The following is a 24,121-nucleotide window of genomic DNA, read 5'->3' on the forward strand; positions in this document are numbered from 1 at the left end:
GGAAGAAGTTCAGCAGCTCAAAGGAAGCGTTTCGTCTCCGAGCTGAAGAGCACCTGCTACCCTGGGAGCCCCGCGGCGAGTCCCTGAGCGTCCTGTGCTCGGGCGGGAGAGGAGCTCGGCGCGCTCAGCACCGCGTCCCGCTGAGCGGGCAGAGCAGCAATGCCGGCGCCTCGGCGCCTGCTCGCGTGGGGGCACCAAGCAAACGGGAACGCGAGTGAGGCCGTTTCCCTGCCGTCCAGCCACGTCTTGCTGGGGAAAAAGGTCTTGTGCTCCCGATACATGTGGGCCCTCGAAAAGAGAGAGGTTCGCAAGTGATGGTTCTTGCGTGTGTTGGTTGCTGCTTTGCCTTCTAGGCTGTCTGCTGTCTTCTGCTGGGTGACATCTGCCTGGTGCTTTTGGGAAGAGTAGAGAAAAGCCTTGATATTGTGAATATTGAGTTTTTATTGTGCTGCCAACACTGAGACTCTGCATGCATTAGAAGTGCCTTACGATTGTGCCATCCCTTAAATTGAAACAATTTCTAATGGCATTCGTGATGCGGTTCTCAAAATGCAATACTTTCTAGCACCAGCCCACAAATCACTGCAAGAATAAAAACTTTGCTAAAATGTTACATTTTTGTTAATCAAAATCCATATGGTCTTGAAGTATAGTATTGTTTCTTAATAAGTCTGAAGCATCCGTTTTACGCAGGTATTTAACAGATGGTGTAGCGCAGCAAACTAATATTGTTCATCAGTTCATACATTATGCATTTTTTAGGGTGGGAATTTCAATTTACTCTTCCCAAGTGGGAAAATTCCATTACGCAAAGTGAAAGAGAAGCTGGTATTTAATGAGAGTACTGGAGATGTACTTATCTCTGGATTAAACTACTTGGAATTACCATGTACTTGTGGACGGGGAAAGAACAACCGCGGAGACTGTTTGCGGACGGGGCCGCTGCTGGGAAAGCCGGAGGCTGTGCGGGTGGCGACGCTCTGTGACGTGCAGCTGCCCCCCAAGCGGCGCCCCGGGGGGGGGACGGAGACCGAGGGAGGGGGGGGATAGTGGAAAAAATCACGCCTCCCTCTGCCTTGCTGGAGCAAACAGGGAAATATTCTGCCCGAGGGGCTGCTATGTGCTTTCCAGAGTTAGGCATCCCTAAAAAACTGAAAGGCGAGTGCGGAGTCTCGCAGGTGCTGTCCTGCGGAGACGGCGGCCAGACCCCAGACCGGAGGGAAAAGCTCCGGAGTCAAAGATGCAGCGTTTCCGTGCTGGGCACCGCAGAGGCGAGAGCAGGACGCTTCTAAGAAAAATCCACCTGAGGGTTTTTCTCCGGTTGTTTCGGGAGCAGAGACGAGAAGCGTAAAACAGGGCACCGGCGCCGTCTGGGGCCGAGGGTGTGATCGCGGATGCCCTGAGGAGGGGGGCACATGCGGGTGCATGTGTGAAATGTGAATATGACACCATGGAAAACAAATGCCTTTGGAAGAGGAACGCAGGAAGGGCTCTGTTATTGTCCTCCTGACTCCTTTTGTAGTAGGAGTAATAACTCAGATTGGAAATCGCTGACCTTTAACGTCTCCCAGAAGCTATCACTTGGGTAATTTTGGTAACTGCTTCCCGAGATCTATGCAAAATATAAAGGCTATTTTTCAGCTTGTGGAAGAAGGCAGGATACCTTGTGTGTCACTGTAAAAGTGTCTCTGCAGATGTATGAATAGATTGACTAGATAATTCATCCAAACAGGCTGAGTTTGGTCACAGGAATATAATTTTAAATAACAGTTTTACAGGTTTTGAACTGCTACGTGCATCCGTGCCAGACCTTCAGGTTTCCCGTGGTGACCAGTGTCGGGCTGGCACTACCTCTGGAGACAGTCCCGGAGGTGTTTGGGATTATTTCTTCCCTTCGGTTTTTCGGTTTGTGCAGGGATGACGCCAATGCCGTGACGGAGCGAGGCCGATGGCGCGAGACACGTTTGCTTACAAAGCGTTGCAGCGTCTCCCCGTCGCACGGGGGGTTCCCGCGCACGTGGGATGAAACACGCAGCTTCCGGAGCGGTGCGGGAGCTCATCGGCACGCGGGTCACGCGCACCGCGTTTATCATTCCAGCCCCCGTCCCGCTGGCCGCGCTCGGAGGACGCTGCGATAGCCGCAGCCGGGCCCCGGGAGCAGCCCGTTCGCCGGCGGCTGCACAGCGCCGCCCCGTCCCTCTCCCCGGGCTGCGGCTTCCCAGACGTCTCGCTAGCGCGAGTTATATAAAAAGAATCATTGACTTCGAGGGAAAAATGACTTCAATTTCCCTCTGCAGATGAGACACCAAGGAAGCAAATTACCTACTTAACTTTTCCAAGTCTGTCTCAGTCACCCCAAACAGTTGAGGGAAATGAACTGCGGATTGCTCCGCTCGTGGTGCTTCATAATCCCCCTTTTTTTTGAGGGAGGGAGTAAAAAGAGGCAATTACTGCATCCCCTGAGAAAATAATCTAAAAAGATCAAGATTTGGACTCTCGCTGTGGTGCACGGTGGCTCCCCTTGGCCCTGGGGGTGCAGACAGCCCTTCCCATCGCCTGGCCCTGAGCTCTCCATCCGTCCGTCCATCCAGGTTGCAGCAGCAGCAGCACAGGGAAAGCAGGAGGCAGCTGCACAGAAGGACAAGCCAGGGAGGGTCGTGACAAACAGAGAGCGGGCGCAGGGAATGAGCAGCAAATGGAGGGGTTTAGTTTTGTTTTCTTAGAGAAAAGAAAGAAACCCGAGCGAGCAAGGCGAGGGCTGGAGCTTATCATTAAGGCAGAGACTGTGCACCTCCTCTGGCACTGCCTGCGTGATGTTTTGGGGATGACGCTGTGTCTTCCAGATGTTTGTAGCCCATTTAAGATCTTTGTAGTTTTAATGGCTGAGCTATAAAAATCAAGAGCAAATTAGCATTTATAAATGTGGTATTTCATGTGTATTTGCGAATGCAATTTGTGCTACATGAAAAGCCCATTTGCAAACTCTGAATCATGAATTGCTCTAATCAGGAATTACATGTAATTCACATAATTTTGCAAATTAATGATCCCAGCTCTACCTCACCACAGCAGTGTCAAGGCAAAGAGTGGATTTGCGGTTTGAGGTGCTAACTTCAATGCTCAGCAAGACAGTTGTTTGCTTTTGGAGCCCCGCGCAGGCCTGTGGGGAGCTGGACCGCTGCCGGAGTGATGCCGGCTTCCGGAGGAAGCCCTGCACGCGCTTCCCACTGGAGGCTTATTTCACAGCACCACAGCCACTGGGAAGGGAAAAGTTTTGTCTGTAGAATAGAAGCAGACAGTCTGAAAAGCAGCACAGATTTTAAAAGGTCGAGTTTCAGCGTACACTAGCTGGGGAAATTCTCTGGGAGCAAAATGTAAATAGATGTGGCTGTGCGGCAAGGGGAGCGGCATAATCAGTACATGAGCTCTGCAGATGCTGGGCGCTCCTGTGATTATGATCTCCCTCAATTTTTCATAGCGAGAAGAGAGCGAAGCGAGATGTGCAGAGGCCGAGGCATCTCAGAAGACGATGGCCCTGGAGCTGGAGAACTTGCACACGGAGCTGGAGACCCTCAGCCGAAACAAGAACCTGGTACGTGCGCAGAGACGCGGCCCCAGCGGACGATGGGCGGCACCGGTTTCCTCCCACCCCTCGTGGCAGCCCAGGGCAGCCTGGGGTTTGGTCACCATAATCAGCACATTTAGGTTAGAGGATGTAGGGGAGAAGTCTGTCCAGTATTTTTCAATTAGAGCCACACTAAATCACCCAGCCTCTTTGGAGAGCACAGCCCTGGGTGGCTTAATGCAGAGATAAAATTACTCAAAATGCGCAGCATCCCTTAGTCTCCCTCTACAGATACGTGATACACAACACATGAGCTCCGTTTGCCTCTCCCTGGTTGACATGATGCGCAAGCACAGAGCTAGAAATGGAAAAAAAACAGAGAAACACAGAGCGAGGCGTTGGGTCGTGAACGTGCCTGTGCCCGGGACAGAGGGTCCCCGCAGCCCGGGCTGAGCTCGCAGCCCCACGGGCGCTGCAGGCAAGAGCGGGTGTCCAGTGGTGCTCCAGGTTCATCCGTGAGCGGCAGCCCCCGTTTGTCCCTGGCAGGTTGAGGAGCAGCTCTACCAGCTGCAGCACGAGAGAGCAGATCTGCTGAGACGCGTCGATGAGGACCAGGAGGATCTGAATGAACTCATGGAAAAGCACAAGGCTCTGATCGCCCAGGTAGGACCCGGTGCGCTGGCAGGCTGCGTAGCATCCCCCTCCAGGGAGGATGCTTGGAAATCACCCGGAGCCTAACCCGAACCAAGACAGTCCCTATCGGTGTTTAGGGGACTTCCATACCACGGGGCAGATGCCTTGATGGGAGAAGGGGATGTCTCACGCTGCGGTCCCCTCTCGCTCATAGGTTTTGATTCTTCCTTCAAGAGATGTCTTGATTATGTTTTCAGTCGTTGGGAAATCCTGCAGCATCCCCATCTGGATTCTTTTCAGTTCTTTCTGTCACTGTTTTCTCATGCAGAGCTCAAAAAGTGCTGACAGACAGCCCAGTGGCTCCCTGCATAATATCCAAGCTTAGACAGGCTCTCCCTAAGGACTGGAAGTGGAGCTGAGAGACTCCAAGGCTCCCAGTGGAGCAGCCATTGGCCTGGGGTAGGCCAGCAAGGCTGTAAAAATCCACAGCCTGGTACCCATTGCAAGGTGTTATGGTCCTGGAATATGTATCTGGAATGACCTTCAGGACAGAAGTGACCTTGACAAGAGGGTTTCTGACCTAATCTGCAAATATTGGTTTCAAAAGTCAGGAGAGGTGCATTCAGGCAGTAGAATTAAGCTCATTCAGTCCAGCCCAGGAGTGGCTTGCCATTTAGATGTGTGGGAAGTGCCATCCCCTGCCTAGAAATAGGCATGAGCAAGCCTTCAAAATTACACTTCTCCATGACATTTGCTCTCTGCTCCAAGTTCTTGGCTTTGCTTCCACTGCTGAAGTTTCTGTTTCCTCAGTCCGCAACAGATATCGCTCAGATTCGAGAGCTACAGACCCAGGTGGAGGAAGCAAAGAAAGAAAAACAAAGTCTTCAAGAGAAAGTAAGTCCTTCCCTCCCGTAGGGACAGAGCTCAGAACGGAAAACAATCCGTGCAGGAGGATTGTGGCTTGGAAGATTTCTGTGCCACGGTGTGTCTCAGGGCACCCGTCACGTGAATGCCGTGCTCCTGTTTGAAGGCAGATCAATTCCCCACCTAGATATTACAAAGAAATTTCTCCTTTGTAAAACCGTGAGGTTCCTCCTCTCTTCGCAACCCGCTGTGCATGCAGACGAGCGCGGCGAGACGAGCGCCGCGGCGGCAGCGCGCCTCCTTGCCGCGCACCTTGCAGCCCCCGCGCCCGCGCGCAGGGAGGGCCGCGGGCCCAGAGCGAGCTGCCTCTTCAGCAGAGCCGCCCAGCGCTGCCAGCAAACGGCCCTGGGGCTGAAAAAGGTTTGCCCTTGCAAGGCTCTCGGGACTGGCAGTCCCCGTTTCCCCCCCGGTTCCGAGCGGCTGGTGCTGCTGTCTCCGCGAGGCAGGACCCAGTGCCGCGCTGCCGCGCGAGGACAGATGGGTTCGAGCTCGGGGCTGGCCCCGGAGCGGTCTCAGGCAGGCACTGCTCTTCCTCGCTTGTGCAGCTGCGCTGGCAGTCCTGGAGTGCATGTATTTAATTTTAAACACATGAGTAATCCCATTAACTTAAGCGCTTTACTGGACCGTAGCTAAGCTGCCCAAGAATTAGGAGTAGGACTTGCCCACACCAAGGCAGAGTGGATGGTGCTTTAGAGATAGGTCAGATAAAAGAAGACAAATTCCCATCGCGCGAGGTCAAATATAAAATATGAACCAGAATTGTACTGGGATGGATAGAAGGGCAGTCTGCTCCGGAGGTCTCGCTGTAACAGCTAAAGAAAAGACTCAGCTACAGGCAGGTCTCCGCACAGAGGTAAACTGTGAATTTTTACGTGTGCCGGCCTCAAAGGATTTGCTGAGAAGAGAAAAGCAAAACAGACCCAAACAGGCACCAGCTCGCTGGAATATTTTTCCTTCAAAAACACACATTAGTGTCACGCATTTACTGCGCAGTCTTACCACAAATGAATCCCTTAGGAAGCTTGAGGCAGTATTTTTCCATAGTGCCTGGCAGCCTCGCCCAGCTCTTGTAGATTCGCTTTGTTTTTGGGGGGGGGGGGGGGGGGGTGTAGAAAGTCCTGTCGCCTCAGCGGAATTTGTGTGGCCATAAGAGGTCCTCAGTGCACACGGTACCGAGGGGAGACGCTGGGAAGGGAGCCGGGAGCGCCGAACCGAATGGGCCTGAAGCCTGCTCGAGGTTCTCGGCGGGCGGAAGGGCCGGAGGAGCAGCTGGTGCCTCCTGCCCTCGCTCACCGCCGTCTCCCGCGGGCAGCTGCAGGCGGCGGAGGCCAGGCTGGCCCGGCTGGGCCGCTCGACGGTGGAGCGCGCCCTCGTCGGCCGCCAGGAAGCGCGCGTCTGCGACCTGCAGAACCGGCTGGACTTCCAGAGCGTGCAGATCAAGCGCTTCGAGGTACCGCTCGCCGCCGACCCGCGCCGGTGCTGGGCAGGGCCGCGGGCGCCGCGCTCGGGCTCGGGCTCCGCTCCGCGGGAGGACGGAGCGGGCGGGTGAGGCGGGACGGGGCGACTCGCCGCGGCGGGATCGTAGCTCGGCCCTCCCGCCGCCGGCCGCGGTGCAGGGGACAGTGCCCACGCGTCACGCCACCGTGGCTATGCGTGCTTCACTGCTGCGTTTACTGAACGCCGGCTGCGGGTCCAGTGCTGTGAGCGCACGGAGGGAAATACGGTCCCTGCCTCCCGGCACGGAGCTCAATATTGGTTTAGTGCCCAGCGCCTTCGTCGCAGCGCCCCGCAGACGGTCGTCCCTCTGCTCTGAGCGTCCTCCAGGAACGCGGGGCATCGGAGGCCATCAGCACCCTTCACTGTACCCATTAATCAGCGCGTGCGCCAAGCCCCGCGGGATGCTCTTGCTGTCACGCCTTCCCCCAGCCCTGCTGCCTAGATGAGCCCGGGCGAGGGGGGAGGCCGGGAGGAGGAGGAGGAGGAGGAGGAGGAAGGAAAATGTCCTCGTGCCTCCCAAACGGCAGCAGCCCCGCGGGGCCGCCCGGGCGCCCTCGGGCCATGGCACGCTGCTCTGGGGCAGCGCCGTCTCGCGGGAAAGGGGCCCCCGCGCTGCCCCCAGCCTCCCCTGGCCGCGGCTGCCGTCGCTTTGGGACGTTCCCGTCACCCCTCGCTGGCCCTGTGCCTCGCTGGCGCTGCCGCCCGGGCACCGCAGCCATTGCCAGGTCTCAGGGCAGGGTTTGATATGACAGTAGGTGTAAATGGACCTCCGGGGCACTGATCGGCAGCACGGGTCAGAGAGGCAGCGCTCCCTGTGCTACTCCGTAATCCCGGCGAGCCGGGAAACGGAGCTCCTTGTAGTTCTTCCCTTGGTCTCCCGCCTCACCTCGTGCCGCCTGGCTCCTCTCCAGGTGCTGGTGCTGCGCTTGCGGGACAGTATCATCAAGATGGGCGAGGAGCTGGAGAAGGCGGCCGAGTCGGAGGCGCGGCAGAAGGAGAACACCAAGTACTACCAGATGAGGATGGAGGAGATGAAGGCGGATATGAACGAGCTGGTTCAGAGGGAGCTGGAGTCCAGCCGCCGGCGCATGGAGCTGGTAAGAGGCTGCTGCCGCCGCCGTGGGCCCACGGGGTCCAAGGCCCATGGAGTCCCCTCTGTAAGAGGGGGTGGGTTTTTGGCTCTTCACACCTCAATGATACCCCCCAGGTTTTTCAGGCAGCTGCATCTGCTTTGCAGGCCCTCATGATGCACCTCGCAGCCCCCGGGGCCCAGCCGCAGGTCTGGGCTTGTCCCAGATCTGTGCTGCCTTCCCTTGGTTGGGGCAAAGACTCTGGAGCATGTTTATGGCATGTGGAAACCCCAGCTGTGCACAGTGCCGTGTCCTCCTAGCGAGCAACCAGCAGCCTTTTGGCCAGGGTGATGCTCTACCAGGGAACCTAGCAGCTGTGTCGATGAGGGACGCAGGGAGAGCGTGGGATACAGGAGGTCTGGAGGCGCGCTGCCGGCGTGGCTTGGCCGTTGCCGCGGCCAGGCAGGCTGCGAGCCGCCAGGAAAGCTCCCAGAGCCTCCTGCTGTCTGTCGCATCAAGCTTGCTCCGCGGAAACCTCCCGTAACCTGCAGATTGGCCCGAGGGTCCCAGAACAAGAAGTAATTTTCTGCTTGATGTTTTGCGCGCTCTGGTTGGAGATGGATTTAGCCCACGTGTTGTTAGCTGGCCCCGGCGCAGGACAGGAGGGTTTCACGGGCTGCTTCCTCGGCAGTTTGTCCTGGGTTTGTTCACGTCAGCGTGTCGGGCTCGGCCGTGACGAGCAGAGCCGGGAGAGCTCTCCGAGCGGCTCTTTGAAGGTGCTGTGAATTGCTCCTTCTCCCTTCTCAGCCGCAAGTCACTTAACCAAAGCTATTACTGTGGCTCCTAGCATCTCCCTTGCCTGCAGCTGGGCTGGCACGACTGGGCAGTCCCTCTGCTCCGTGTTTTGTTCCAAGAAGGAAATTGCTTTGGCCGCTCAGCTCTAATAAATACTGAGAAGTTACTGAGGTTATTCCTGGCCACCTTCCTGGCAAAGCTCATGCCGCATTTGAGGCCACCAGGCTCTTTGTGCGCTGGAAACGCAGGCCTCATCCTCGGCCCGTACCTCGCCGCCAGCTCGGCGCCCTGGGCTTTGCCGCTTTCCTCCAGGACAGGCAGAACTGCAGCGAGGGCTCTGCCTGAGCAGCACCACTCTCGGCCCTGTCGGCACGGCAGAAGTGCCCCCGTCTTCGCGCCAGCCTCCCGGGGCCATCGCTGGCTCCGTGCCGCCGGCTCAGCCCGCGCCGCCGGGTCCTTGCACCGTCCCATCCTCCAGCCCCAGCCGAACGCCCGGGGAGGCCGGGGGCGAGAGCCCTGCTGCCGAGCCGCGTGCCAGGCACCCCGCTAAGCAGCTGACCTGCTCTGCCTGCGCACAGCCCCAGGCAGATCCCCAGGAAGGCAAAAATAGATTCTCTTTCATTTTACAGCCTTCTGCAAGCACTTCTTTTCACGGTGGGTTTATTTTAGTAAACAAAAGGGAAGAGTTGCTTCCAAGCAGTAATTGAAAGATTACAGCCATGCTAGAAGCAGTTATTTTATTAATAATCTTTTATTTACCAATCAAGTAGCTTTCCCCATTTATTTTACCCTGAGGCTGCCAGCCTTTCTAAAGAGAATGGTGTTTTAGCAAGAATTGTTTCCCATTTTCTGAGCATGCCGCGTGCATGCGTTGTCCTTGCTGCGCCACTGAGTCCTGCGTGCTCGGCTCTAGTGCTCGCTGCAGGCAGGACCCCTCTCAGCCAGGCAAGAAATGAAACCCGCCGCTAGGTCCGAGGCTGTGCAGCCATCAATGCTCTCCAAAGAGCTGAGATTTTAAAATAAGAAGCTTTACTTGATGAGCTCCGGTTGCTCCTGGTGACCCTGGGAAGGCGCCTGGGCTGTTTCCCGGGCTCCGGGCCGTTCCCCGGGCTCCGGGCCGGTGCAGCGCCGGCTGCTTGGCCGGCAGCAGGCAAGCCTGGGGCTGGGATTCCTGTGCCGTTCTCTGCTGGCACCGGGAGGGAAACACGACTTTAGTTGCTATGAAAACTGTATATTTATTGCAGCTTTGTTAGAAACGCAATGTTTTGAAACACAGATGTGCTGTCTGCTAGGATATGGATGGATTGTTTTAACTGCTTTTTTGTATTTGTGCATATATTTCTAGAAGCTTTTTGAATGTTTCATATAGAAATGTAAATCATGGGTATAGCAAGATACTTGGTCTTCTTATCATGCTTCTGTTCTCACAATTGATGTTTTCCAAGAAATTTGAAAGGCATTTTAGAGATGCCTCCCTGGAACAAGGGATAAAACCCATAAACAGACAAGCTCATAAACAAATACTAAAGGGCACTTGGATTTATCCAGACACCCAGATATTTGGGCTTATCCGACATCTGCTGTAGCTGGATGCAGGAGGAAATGGTTAAGGAAACCCTGCTGTAGATGAGTTCCCAAAGAAAACCCAGGCACATCCACGGTGGCTCCCAGGTTTCGCCCCGCGGAACAGCTCCTGCTGGCCCGGGGGTTTCGCGCCGCGGGAATCGGGGAGCCCTTGGAGCGAACAGTGACAGAGGCGCGTAGCGAGCCAGGGGCTGCCTCGCAGGGGAGGATAACGCTCCCTGAAAGCAGAGGCGTTCCTCCAGACTGTGTGTACTCTTAATATGCTTAAATAAAACATCGCAGGAGAGCTGTGATCTCAGAGCCCAGCTAGGCTTGTCAAGCGGCTGGCTGAGAGCATAAATAGTTAATAGAAAGCCACTTACAGCTCAGCTCCTGTTAAATCTCACATCAATTATAAATACTGCATGAATTATTCACTTAACATTACTTAAGTGTAGGTCTGCACCTAACATTTTTATTTATTTATTTATTTATTTAGATAAACAGTTGTGAGGTCCTGGGCTTGCTGTGGACTGTACGGATTTAAGGAATACATTGATGGGACATATTCATTGTACAGATTGGGGTTCAAAGTTCAGCTTTCTTTTCTGGGGTCCTAAGACTTGAGAACTGTATGTAAGGATTGATACCTGATACGTGCGATGGTCCTGGCCCATATCTAGCCATGGTGGAGGCACCTGAAAACCCTTTACCACTAGGGGAGATCGATATGTTCCAGGCACTCGACAGCAGTCTTCATTTCTCCCTCCCTCATTTTTGACCCGGCTTTGGGCAGTTGGGAGGCAGCAGCTTCCTCATCCCCATGACATTCACGCAAAGCAGGGAAAATACAGAAAAGGGATGGGAGCCTGGAGAGCTGGCTGCCAGGCAGATGGCTCTGCCTTATGAATTTTCTAAGAAGAATGAGTTTTGAATGCTTTCCAGGCCTGGTGCCATCACACCGAGGGATGTATGTTTTCTGTTGGAGCTGGTAGCACTTGGTCTCGCTTCCCTCTGTCTTTGCTTCAGTCTCATGTACAAGATATCTTCCATGGAACTGTAGCTCCTCTTCCTAAAAAATGTGGATCTCAGCCTGCGACAGCAACTTGTTCCTCAGCTGCTGTGCTGACACCCAGAGCATGAAAGGCTAGACCCAGCTGCCTGCTCTCCTTGGGCCATAGCAAAAGCTGAATTATAGAAAGAATGGTGAGATGGATTTCCAAGTTAGAATAAATCCTCAGGAGCCTAAAAGCAAGCCCTGTTCTCTTATCTCATCGTGTATGCACATGCATTCATGCTTGTCCTGTTACAGGAACTACTTGGAGATGCTGCCTGCCTTGTGCTGTGCAGGGAAGGCCAGAGCAGAGGTTAGGACCACGCGGGCTCCAGACGTGTAGGGTGAAACCTCTCTGAGATGAGCTGCCCTCGCTGCAGCCGTGCCAGTACCCACCAGCTGGGATTTTCCCTCCTTGCATGACTGCGAGTGCTGGGTGCCCCAGGGTGCTGGGCACGGTCCAGGCTCCGGGACTACGCTGGGGATGAGCAGGCAGTTTGGCATGGGCCTTGGGAAAACGGTGGTGTGTTTTCAAGATGCCTCATCTCAGCCAGGCTGTCTAGACAGGATTGCTTTGAGGTGCCAACAGCACCTGAAAATGCTGGGCAGGGGCACGGACACCTTGCGGCACCCTACGACGTGCCTTGTCTTGACGGGAGCTTCTGGGAGAGCATTCCCCTCCTTGCCGGCAGGGTTTCTAGAGCGGAGGCGGGACATGCAAAGTACCAACAGCTCGGCAAGGACTGAGTCCACCTTGTAGATATTAATTCTTCCAGTTTTGTGCCAAGTAATAGATAATAAGTTTAAAGAAGCTCGTGTTTCTATAAGGGGGTACGTATGGCTGTGCTTAACTGCCCGTAGCCACCTGGATTTCACGAGAGACCAGGACAGGGCTGCCGGAGCGGGGCGGAGAGCGTGCAGGCTCCCCGCTCGGGGGATTTCTCCTCCCTTGGACGTGCGGCAGTTTGGTGCATCTCCCCATGCCCCGGGCTGGGCTCCAGCCTTCTCCTGCGATGCCCAGGGAGCAGCAGGCGCTGTTCCTTCTGAGAGTAACCCCAAGTTTGCAGAGGTCCGCGCTGGGGAGTCAGCCAGCCTTGCTACCTTCCAAAAACCATAGTGTCCCGGGGGGGACACCGGAGGACAGCGACAGGTTCTGCTTGGCCGGGGGGGACCAACGCCTCCAGGCTGCAGCCTGCCCCGGGGCGACAGCGGGAGCCGGCCCAGCGCCGGGCAGGGCCACCCGCCTCCGACAGCTCTCCCCGGGGTTTCTGCGCGTCCAGCAGGACGCGACCGCTGTCCCTGATCTCTGTTAATGCAAAGCTGAGATTTGGCACGGCGCTTCCCACTTTACCTTATTACAGCAGAGAGGAGACACTGACCTTTGAAGTCAGCGTGTACGTACTCCATCTTAACGTCAGATTTCTTTAATGAAGCTGTGGAATTTATTAGCATAAAAAATAACTATTTTTACTGAAAATTGAAGTACAGGTGTTAAAATATTCTTCACATGGGAATTTTTCTAAGGTGAGAGTCACAGTGTAAATAACCTTTTTTATGGTTCTTACGATAGAAGATATCCTTCATAATTACAGTCATGTTATCACCATGCAATCCAGCACGGTGTAGCGTATTATAGCCTGATATTTATGAACTTTTTTCATTTGCAAGCTATAAAGATTTCAGTGAACTTGACAAAAGAAATATGAGGTGTTTATGCTTCTAGCCAAGAGTGCTGCACTCCCACCCAGCCAAAGCAAAGGCTCTCACCAGGGCCTTAAATAAATCCTCTGATCTCTCTGCAACCCTCGTCTCCAGCATTTCTCAGCTTAGGTCTTTTGGAGCTGCTCTTTTCTTTAAAAGCTAATGGCTTTGGTTAAATGTAACTACAATTACCATCAAAAGAAATCAGTCCTGAGAGGTGAGATGGGGTGATAGGGAATCTGTTAGTGAAAACTCCACCTCTGCGCTAATTAGTGCCGTGGTACGGAAAGCGTGTGATTTCTGTTTTGCCATTAAAGAAGTAAATTCTTCAGGAAATCATCAGCACTTGTGGTTGCTAACACCAATTACAGTAATGCCGGTGTTTGCGAGAGGAGATGGAGGCACTAACCTCGTCTCACTTGAGACTTCGACTGCAGAAATTTTGTCACTTCAAACTTTCTGAAAACCTAAAAGTTAATTACTTAATTAAAAATAATAATGATTGATGAATACTGCAGGTGTATGCTAAATTATTCAAATAGAGGCAATCCAAATTGGGCTAATTAGATTACACTTCACTTCAGGTGGATGCGAGCTTGCAAAGGTTATGTTGTGACAGCAGAACCACAAACAGAAATAAAAGACAGCGATGAGGACGCGGCACTCGATGCTCTGTGGTGCCCGACTTGGCGCCCTTTATCATCCCATTAAGTGTTTCACTGCTGGTTTTGATTATCTCTTTTTAACTTATCTTCAAATGCTTCCAAGACAAAATCAGATGAAATAGAAATCCTTAAGAAAATCGGTTCTATAAATCCTTTTCCAGCAAAGAAGTGAAAGGCAGGCTGAGGAGGCGAAGAGGTGGGGGTGAAGCGGGGCAGGAGGTAAGTGGGTGGGAGCTGGGTGTCCCCCGTCCTCTTGCTCCTAGCAGGGACCGGCAACAGCGGAGGCCGCGGTTTGCATTAACGGTGGAGGGGCAGAAAGGGTCCAAACCCTCCTGGTCTGCAGCTGCGTGCTCGCTGCCACCGAGGGCTGCGGAAAGCCCGGCCCGAAGCTGTCACGTCGGGCGGGTTTTGCTCCGTCGGCACCTGCTAAAGCCGCCCCGTCCTTGCCTCGCGCAGCGCCCATGCTCGTCTTTTAACCTCTTTCGCTCGGGTGCTGGCTGCCTCCCGGGCGTCAGCCTTGCCGACGGGCTGCAAAAAGCTTCTACCAAAGCCAAGCGCCTCCCTCCCTCCCTCCCTCCCTCCCGGCGGCCGTTCTTGCGACTTGCGCGCGGGGAAGGCGCCCCGGGTGGGCGATGGCAGTGCCGCCGCGCCGGCCCGTCCCCACCTGCCCGCAGGGCACCGAGGGCCGAGCGCGGGAACGGGCACCAACCCCGCGGTGCAAACCCTCGCGCGGCTCCGCGGTGCCGTCCTCCCTCGGGCTGCGCCAGGGTTTCCTTAGAGCCACCTGAGCAGGCAGAGCGTGAGTTTTTCTCAATAAATGCGTCTCCCTTTTTATTTTTTTCCCTCTTCTGTTCAGAGGAAGCCAAACGCCAGTGATGCTCTGCAGCTCATCCTCAGCGAGGATGTTAACATTCAGACCAGTTGCTGTATTAAAAGGGGAAAATGCTTCTTGCATTTACATTTAGATTGAAACAACAAGTGTCAAAGGTGTCTAATAGCTAGCTGAGATAGCAGCGGCCTGGTGCTGGGATGTTTATTGTCAGTTTATGTTACGAAGATGATTTTTTGCATTTGAAATTTAATTATGTTGATATAATTATTCCCTTCCTTGAGAAAATTGTGTAGTACAGGTATGTTATGTTTGGATTTAAGAGGAAAGGGCAAAACAGATCCTTTTCCTGCTGCCTTAAATTATGTTGATGATACCAGCTGAAAGCAGAGGTATCGATACCTCTGATGAGGGAGTGCTGAGAAATGCTCCGAAGCGCAGATGCATCCTTGCGTTGTCCGTTCGCAGTGAAATGCAAGACGCTGTGCCGGACCAGCGGCTTCGGCCGCGCTGCAGCTGGCAGGAGGAAGGGCCACATTCCTGCGGGAACGAGGTGTCGGCAGCGGCGTTCCCGAGCACACGCGTGGGAAAGGGGCCGGGACAGCGCTGCGTGCTCCCGATTCGGCCTGATAAAATGCCCCGGGGGCTTTTATTCCTCAGCCCGCTGAGGGAGCAGGAATCGGGGATGCCGAGAGGCGGCTGCGTCCCCTTGGGTGCGCCGCTGCCTTCTTGCCACTCGCTGCCAGGTTAATAATAGTAGAACAGAGGGGAAGAAATTAAATACAGCCAGTGAGCTATATTTAATTTTGTGCCATATCCTGGAGCTGAGCAATTAGTCTGATAGAGACAGTTATCAGCATGTTTGGAGGTTTGGGCTTTTTATCGAGCGCCGAGCATTTTGCCATGCCCTGTGCCGCATCTCCGGTGCTGCTCTTCGGGGAGGTGGCGTGGTGCCGGGAGCCGCTCTGCTCTCCCGCTCTGTCTCCCAGCCTGTGCTGGGAAATTTCCATGCGGAAACCAGTCCTTCCTGCGCTTAGGCTTTTGCCCTGACAGGCAGGGGAAAAAGGCCTTGGAAGCAGTGGATTGCAGGAAGGATCTTGGCAGTGTCGGAGGTTTTGCCCATCCCGGGGTGTTTGCAGAAGTGGCCGTGATGCCGTGCACCCGATGGAGCGGCTCCCTGGCAGGCTTCCACAAGCCGGATGGCTCTGCCCGCCGGGCTGCTCGCGGCGATCCCGAGCTTTCGTGATTCACCCTGACAGTCTGGCGGCTCCCGCGCTGCGGCCTGTCGCAGCCCGCGCCGCAGGTCAGCTCCCGCCGTGTCACCGCAGCGACGGCAGTTTTACAGCTGGCAGCTTCCATCAAGTTAAATTTGCAGCGTGCGCGCTCTCCCTTCTCTCCCTTCTCTCTTTTCCTTTCTCTTTTCCTCTCCGCCGTGTGAGGGCTTAGAAAGCTATGTGATGAACTCCTTTCTAGCCGGGCTCTGAAAAGACTTAAAAATCACATTAAAACAGCAGTGGTCAGCCCGCAGCGGGCAAAGAGGGGAGCCCGGAGCTGAGCGGGCGGCGTGCCGCGAGGGCGCCCGCCCGGCTGCTGCGAACGGAAACCGGCGCTGGCGCTTGTCGCACTTTCCTTCCCGCCCTTTCAGCTACAAATGGAGCTGCCGGCGCTCGTGTAAGCTGGCCGAGTTTCTGGAAAGAGCCTCATCCCTCAGCAGGTGTGGGGTGTTGGGAAAGGGGTGAGCCACCCCGAAACGCACGGGACCGTCCCCTGGGGCTCCGCACCGTGGAGGGGTTCAGCCTCGCCTGCTCCCCTTCTCATATAAGGTGAAGTTTGTGGCAGTGAGTTTTGTAAGTGATTCCCTCTGCACCGGAAAGTTATGGCAGGGAAAAAGCCCGGGGAGAGGGGGAAGCCGCAGGGCGGGCTGGCCATGGCCGTGCCACGTGCTGACGGCCGCCCCGCGCGCGCAGGAGACGCGGGTGGACGAGCTGGCGGCGGTGCGGCAGGCCCTGCAGGCGGACCTGGAGACGTCCATCCGGCGCATCGCGGACCTGCAGGCGGCCCTGGAGGAGGTGCAGAGCGGCGACGAGAGCGACGCGGACAGGTAGGCGCCGGCGAGCGCGGCCGGCCGCACCAGCGGAGGTGGGGGCTCGGGGGCGGGCTGCGTTCCCGGGAGTAGCCGTCCCGACGGAGAGGCAGCGTGGCTCAGGCCCGTGCTTTCTGCATGCTGCCGTCTCTGCTGGAGCCGCGTCGAGCCCCGGTGCCGTGCCGTGCAGCACGGTGCAGCACGGTTGGGAGCCCACGGAGCATCTTGCGGGCGTCCCCAAGGTGCCGGTCCCTTCGCCGGTGCCTGTAAACCACAGTCAGCGACTGAAAACCCTGCACGTCCTTCAGCCGCGAGAACGAGGGGGACTGGAGGAATCAGTGAAACAGAGCTGATTAGGAATGTTATTCTAATAGGAAAAAACGGGCACGAATCTTTGCAATAAACTTATGGATTCTGTGGATTCTTTTCCCTCTGAGTTCTCAGCTGTTGTTTCCACAAACCTCCAATTTCATCCTCTGTCGCGCTGCTAAAAGAGCACTGTGACAAATGGAGGCAAAACATATAGATACATAAATAATGGAGAGGGGTGTTTGTCACCGTGCCGTGAAAAGAGATTTTTCTTTATGTTGCGATTAAACCAGGGGAGGATAAGGTAGAAACTGTGAGCTCAGAAATTCACTCTTTCATGAAAAGATTGATTTCGCATGCAATTGGCACGTTGCTGCGAGGTGAGAAGCGCTTCCCCGCAGGGACGGCCTGGGCTCGGCGGGACGGCGCTGCCCGCTCCGCTCCGCGCCGCCACTCGCCGGGCGCTGCTCCCCGCGGCAGCAATGTTTTGCTTCGCTCAGATGAAGCCCTTTAGCCCTGCTCCGAGCAGCACGGGCGGCCAAAGCAGCGCGAGGCGTTGCTGTTAACCTGGGTGCGCTAGCGAGGGCGGCGCGAGCCGTGGGCACACGTGACGCTCGGCTCTTCTTCCTTCGTTACAGCGTGCAGACGGCCCGGGAGTCGCTCGGTTCGAGGAGAGAGATGTAAGTGAGCCCTGAGGAGCGCTGGCCAGTTAAAGGTTTGGAGCTCGGTGTGATAATGAAGCGGGTTGGTGGCTCACGGCTGCCGAGAGCGCGCCTGCCGCGGGGCTGGGGTGTGCAGCGGCCGTGCTGCCCTGGGCGCCGGATGCGCTCCCACGAGTGCAGCGCCGCATGTGCTCCCCTCCCGCATGCTGTGAGCACGTCCATCGGCCGCACTCTCTCTGTTAAACCAGGAGAGATGCCTTCATTTTTCCCTTGCCATGCCACAGCTTGAGAATATTAAACTCATCTGTGGCTTTATGGGAAAACGGAGCTCCTGGGGGAATTCATCCCACGCCGCAGTGGCGGGGGGCTCCAGGGAAGCGGGTGCGGGATGCTGCAGAGAGCCGGGCGGCATCCGTTTCCCCACTGCCGCAGCCGTCCTGCGGTCCAGCCTCTGCATCGCTAACGCCGTCATCCCGGGACGGCACAGGCAGCGCGCCATCGTCCCTGCCGCCGCCTTGGGGCGGCAGAGCACTTGCAAGAGCACGAGGGACATCGCTCGCGGCAGTGGCAATGGCACGCCGACCAGGCTGCCCCGAAGGATTTGTTTCAACTGATCCCTGCCGGTGCCACAATAAAAAATAATGATAGTAATAACCAGAGCAGAGCTGGTCCACTGGGGCTGCAGCAGTGCCGCGGGCACAGAGGAGCCCCCGGCTGCGCCTGGCCCCACGTCGCAGCCCTGTTCCCACCCTGCTGCTTGCAGCACCAGACTGCGCACTCGCGTCCTGGCAGCGTGGCCAGGTCCTGCTCGGGAAAGCACAGGCCGAGGGCTCAGGCAGGGGGGCAGTATGGGGCCCCCTCTCCCCGCCAGCTCCTTCCCAGCGCCCGTGCTAACGGGGACGTGTCCTGCCTGCAGGGACACCTGCCCCAGCCTGGGCTCGGTGCTGAACCTGGAGCCGGAAGAGAGCATCCGATCCTGGCTGGGCTCGGCGGCGGGCTGGTCCTCCCCGGCGGGCAGCAGCGTGGCAGGCAGCCTCTCGGCGCGGTCCGGCGGCGGCCGCAGCACCCGCAGCCTCAGGTAAGAGCCTTCCCGGTGTCCCTGGACGCGGCGCGGCGGCGGCAGACTGTGCAGGCTGGCGCCGGCGTCCCGGCAGCTTTCCTCCTGGGGAAGCTGTGAGTGCTTGATGCCAGCTCCGGTGCCTTGCAGATGCACAGCGGGAAGGAAAACATCTTTCTGCAGGGGTTGGGGTTGCAGCAGCCACCGGAGAATTATTACGTAAACCCCTCTGTATTTCTTGTTTTTATGCAATATAAAAAGCCCCAGGTGCCATGCGGGAGTGTGCTGCAGGCACCCTGGGTTTGCACCGCGCGTGTCCGGGGCTGCAGCACAGCCGGCCGCAGGCAGCCTTGCCGGGGCGGTAGCGGCAGCCCGCCGAGAGCTGCCGTCCCGTAACATCCAGCCTTGCCCGGACCAGCCCCTGCAGCGGCGCCTCCGGGGCACCCGCTCTCCGGGCAGCTGGCGCTTTGCTGCGGTGCTCCGTGGGGACGGCACGGGGTGAGTCCTGCGCTCCGGCACGGACTCGGCGTGCGGATGCTTGTGGCTTTCCCCAGTCTCTAGGTGATTCCCTCTATATCATGCTACATCCTCAGGGGCTCCCGCTTGCTCTCTTTGACTCTTATTTTCCTGTGGGAAAAAAAATCAAAAAGTCACAGTTTCAACAAAATTTAGAAAATGTGAAATGTATGAGAGTTGGCCAATGTTCGCAGCCCTCCAAGGCCCTGCTTCCCACCGGCTTTTGTAGCTAGGCCTGGGGAAGGGCGCGTTAGGGTTGTCCCTGCTGCCCTTGCCTCGGCCTCCCAGGCGGCTGCGGCTACTCACAGCTGAACGTCAGGAGACAGAAAAGAGCTCCGAGGTCTGCGTGCTGCTGCCGGCTCCCCGGCGCCCCGACCGTCCCTGCGGCGCAGCCGGTCCGGCCCGGCTGCTCACGGCCGTGCGGCACCTGCCCTGCTGGGAAGGCAACCTCGGGTCCCGGGTGGCCGTTGCACGGATTCATTTCTCAGTAGACATTGCAGTCACACACATTTGGTGGCGCCTATTGATTTAACTGTTATTTTTCTTTCAAGCTAATATATCTTTGAGGATATTGAGAAAAAAATCTATTTACAAAAGCTGCTGGTGGAATAACCCAAACAGTTTAAAGCAGAGTTACTTTATTAGTTCATTACTACTTGCGCTGTAATGAAAAATACATGCAATCTCCTATTTTGCACAGTACGTCTGCATTCAGAGCACTTCAGCTGAAGAAATATTTTAGTTGGCTTAGGGGCTTGCAAGCCTCCACTAACAACATTTGCAAGGCTGTATATCTTGCAAACGCTTGGAGAGGAGCGAAGGAGTTGCTGAAGACGGGGCATGGGCAAGTGCTAAAGATGCGGTGTGATCCTGCCCCAGCACAGGCGCTGCCAGGTGTTATGGGCACCGGGGCGTCAGTCGGTTGTGCTGCGGGTGTCCTGCCACGGCAGGTGGGTGAGGAGCAGGGGAAAGGGAGGAAAACAGGCAGGCTGGGCTGCGGCATCGCAGTGGAGCAGCGGCAATGCGCCGCGCTGGCCGTGCGCGGGAAAGGGCAGCCCCAGGAGCGGCTGGAGTCGGGTCCCGCATGCCCGACCCCGGGACCGCAAACGTTGCGGGCTGGGCGCTTCTCAGGATGTGCACTAAGGAGCTCGGTGGGAGGCCGCGGCGTTTAAGGCCAAAGCATCAAATCAAGGAAGGTAGTCACTGCCCCGCCAGGATCAGTGGGACGTTAGATGAAAGTCGCTACATCAAAAACATGCTTCAAGCAGTAAAACGTCCCTTGATGTATTCCCTAGGGATAATTTAGAAAGACAAGACAGTCTATTTGAGGATTTGTACACCATATGCTCACTTTTTCACTGCTGAAGATGCATTTATACACTTTAATACAAACTATGTTAATTTTTGGCAGTGATGCTGATGGGGTGCAAGCAAGCTGGAGAGCAGCCCAAGCGCTCACATGGCCCAACTGCCTCAGCTCGGCTCACAGCCGAGCAGGACACGGGTTGCTCGTCAAAACCTCCTGGTCGGAGCTCAGGTCGTGCCCAGCGCCGGACGCCCCGGTCGCAGGGGCAGCGGGGCTCCCTCACCCGCGCGGCTGCTGCCTCTGGCAGAAGGGGACGTCTGCAGCAGACTCGCGCCCTGTTTTACCGTCTCCCCAGGTGCTGCAGGGCTTCTCAAATGGTTTCTCTATATTACAGATGTGAAGCAATTGCGTGGGTTGAATTTTCCAAAGCCTATAAATCAAGTTCTGGTAACTTCATCTCCAAAAGGAGATAGTGGGGCACCATAATGGAAGGGCACCAGGCTTGCGCAGAGGCTTGGGAGCGCTGCGCTGCGAGCGGAGACAGGGAGGGTTGAGCAATGTGGGCACGAGGCGGGCTGTGACCGGTGGAAGTGGCCTGTGAGAGCATGGGCTGCATGGAGGGAAGGAGCCTTCCCTCTTTTGCAAACAGATCTGCGAAGTGGCAGGCTTATAAAAAACAAAAGAAAGTCTTTTTTGCATAATACATAACGTGTGGAATTTCCTGCCGCAGGATTTTATGGAAGCCAGAAGTGTGCAGGGATTGAAAGAACAACCGGCCAAACGCATGGAGGGCAGGGCCAGAGGAGGCCACCAACCTGCGGTCTGTGGCTCGGGACGTCCCTAGTGCTCAGGTTCCCAGGGATGGTGTATCAGGACACCAATTTTTCTGCTTTTCTACCCATTTCCTGGGGTCCTGGCTGGCGCTCGGCGCAGAGAGCGGCACGCTCCTTGCAGGGTTGTTCCCCTTGGCTAGACAAGAAGGTGCAAGGGCAGGCCATCTCCAGCGCCCAGGAAGGAGACCTTGTGAGGGTTCAGGCCGCTCAGCAGCGGACACCCACTGTGCTGCGGCGCCCGGCGGCTGCTCCGTTGGTGCGAATCCCCCTGCTGACGCGGTGGCTGCAGAGGTGCGCTGCTGGCAGGCAGCGTCCCTGCCCTCCCTGCCTGTCGCCCGCCGCAGCGCCCCGCACGTGCCCACCGTCCATGCACATGAGGAGAACGGTGGTCAAAGTCATTGCAGAGGCTTTTTTGGTGTCCATCTAGCATCTGTCTGCTCCGTATTTGTGTGCAGTTTCATAAATGGGTACTCTGAGTTTATAGGACTTCCAGGACTCTCATTTCGTTGAAGACATTAGCGTTAAGCTGCCTGTTCGTATCCTGCAGAGATCTGTCCTTGCCGAGTTCTGGTGCTTTGCATAGTAGCATAACTAAATATTACCGGGATTAATTTCCTGAAGAGCAGGTCCCCTGGCAGCTGATACCTTGAATATGCTGGAGCAGTTTGATGTTGTCCACTGCTGTCCGGGCAGGGCTGGGACCCACGCGGGTGATGGTGGGAGCCCTGGCAGCAGCCCCCAAAGCGGCTGGGGTGCCGTGCTCCCTCGCAGCATCCCCTTAGGAAAGGTTTATCTCTAGCCCTAAGTACCTCTTAGGGGCGTTTGGTCCAAATGATCTAACTCTGATCATAACTGAGTGGCAGTAAATTAGAAGTTATGGCTTTTATCATATTGCTGAGCTGAAATACACTGGATTTATAATACAAGGGCAGATATGTAGGCTTGGGGATTAATAAAAAGAACTTACTGCACCGACCATGGCTGTTCTGATAGGACATTTATACCCAGACCTGGAAATAATGTGACAATATGGCTCTGTCCTGAGGTTCATGAAAAGGGAAATTGCAAATCCCAGTATTGTAGCTGCATTTGGCTTCAGCTAATCTAAGATGGAAATATTAGAGAGGAGGCTATATGAGATGCAAACAAACAGCAGATGAGTCTGGAAGGTAATAAAAATGAGATCAGCGAATGCGAACTCTTCCTTATTAACATTCCTTTGTCTTACACAAGCACCCAGTAATGAAAAATGAAGCATTTGCTTCTCAGTCCTACATGCGGGATATTTCCTGAACAAACAGCTGTCAAAAGCTAGAGAAAAGAATGTAAGGCTATTATCTGCGGTGTAGTGCATAGAAATGAGAGACTTGATTAACGTGGTCTTTAATTCTCTGCTATTTAACTGCTTGTACAAAATGCTGGGCAGCAAGGCTAACTCTCAATAAATATGCCACATCGCAGGGTCAGAATAAACCATCAATTTTTTTGTTAGGAAGCAAATTCAGAGCTTTACGCATTTATTCTGCCTCGTGCTGGGGGGTCACTGTTGCATTGCAACAAGAGCGACTAATGCCGCGGTGCGGGGGGGGGGGGGGGGGGGGAATGCGCAGGGCCCTGCAGCATCCGCGCTCCTGCCGCATCCCGCTCCGTCGGCTCCAACGTTGCCTGTGTTGCTTGCAACCAGGGCCCCCGGCACCGTGGCTGGGAGGGATCTGCCACGTTTATTTTAAAACATTATTGTGTCAGAAGCAAACCATTTACACTGAAACCTGGGAGCACTGCTGTAGGTGATGGCTTGACAAGAAAATACTCTTCTAACAGAAATTAGGCCAATTTCTTCTCTTTCCCCGAAATGGAGTTGTCTTGGCTTTATTTATGAGCTGCGAGGACAAGCAGCCGGGCCACACTTTCTGTCTCTGGTCATGTGCTGCAAAGCATGTGTGGATTTTATTGTATAAATTATTTCAACTAGCATAATTGTAATCATGTTAATTGCTGTGTAATCTTCACTAATTATTGTTGTATGTCATTTGCCTTGGTGTGAATGGCATATTACAGAGTTCTCTTTGGCTTACAAATGCCTTCGGAGCTCTGCGTCGGGGCCTATTTTTGTCTCTAACGTGGGAAAACCGTCTTCTGTGAAGTTTAGGCAGCGAGCTGCGCTCCACTTCGCAGTGGCGACGTGCGGGCGAGCCGAGCCGAGCCGAGCCTCCCGCAGCGTCGCCCGCAGCATCGCCCGCGGCGCCCGTCGAGGGAGCGGCAGCAGCGCCGCCGGCGAGCTCGAGCAGCGCCGCGGGGCCGCGGGAGGTTTGAGAAGCGCTTCGCCCTGGCGCATTGCAGCGGCACGGCACGGCAGGGACCCTTGGGAACCTTCCCCCGGCAGCGTATCAGCCAGGCAATTGGAAACTTGTTGCATGGGAGAAATCAGCTTCGGGCCCCGTGCGCAGGCAGTAATTCGTTGGAAGCGGGGTTTGGTTTTGGCCGGAGGAGCAGGGCTGCAGCCTGGCGGCCGTTGGCCGGCGGATCGGGCGCCGTTTGGAGCGAACCCCGGTGCAAGGGTCGGCAGCGGGTCAGGACGAGCCCCGTGGCCAGAGGAGCCCTCCAGGGGACGGAGGTTTCGGGAGCACGTCTTGCCTGCTGCCCTCCCTCGCTCAGAGGAGCCCCAACCACGGAGCCGCCCCTCCGGCTGCAGACAGCTACGGACGCATGAGAATGTTCAGGGCCTGAAACGGGGTGGAAACAGCAAATGCAGCAGTGTCTTCCAGCTGTGACAGCTGTGACAAGTGTGGCCAGCACCAGGCTCCAAACAGGGCAATGAACAGCAGATGCCGAAGCTTCCATCTCCGCAGGCTGCTGGTGCTTTTACCTCTTCTGCTCACTTTTATCTCAGTCTTGCAAGACGAATAAAATTATTGAATCTGGCTATTTAATTAAGGAAAGCCGGTCATGCAGCAGTCAGTTTATAATATCATTTGGAAATGAGGAGAGCGAGTGGAACAATTTCTGTACAAATTGTCCTGCAAGGATTACACCGGCTATTTAAGTAAGATGCAATTTAG

At 55.7% G+C, this 24,121-nt stretch overlaps 1 protein-coding gene across 1 annotated transcript in view; it reads left to right on the top strand.

Annotated features, from left to right (window-relative positions):
• The window catches only part of MYO18B (myosin XVIIIB), a 90,623-nt gene that overhangs the window by 61,809 nt on the left and 4,693 nt on the right, over window positions 1-24,121 (top strand). Inside the window, exons 34-40 of the mRNA XM_067306865.1 lie at window positions 3,479-3,592; window positions 4,112-4,228; window positions 5,009-5,092; window positions 6,435-6,572; window positions 7,531-7,716; window positions 16,264-16,397; window positions 18,267-18,428. Coding sequence (XP_067162966.1) covers window positions 3,479-3,592; window positions 4,112-4,228; window positions 5,009-5,092; window positions 6,435-6,572; window positions 7,531-7,716; window positions 16,264-16,397; window positions 18,267-18,428 — 935 coding nt within the window. The remainder of the gene's footprint in view (window positions 1-3,478; window positions 3,593-4,111; window positions 4,229-5,008; window positions 5,093-6,434; window positions 6,573-7,530; window positions 7,717-16,263; window positions 16,398-18,266; window positions 18,429-24,121) is intronic.

This window comes from Apteryx mantelli, chromosome 17, assembly GCF_036417845.1.
Source record: "Apteryx mantelli isolate bAptMan1 chromosome 17, bAptMan1.hap1, whole genome shotgun sequence".
Lineage (NCBI taxonomy): Eukaryota > Metazoa > Chordata > Aves > Apterygiformes > Apterygidae > Apteryx > Apteryx mantelli.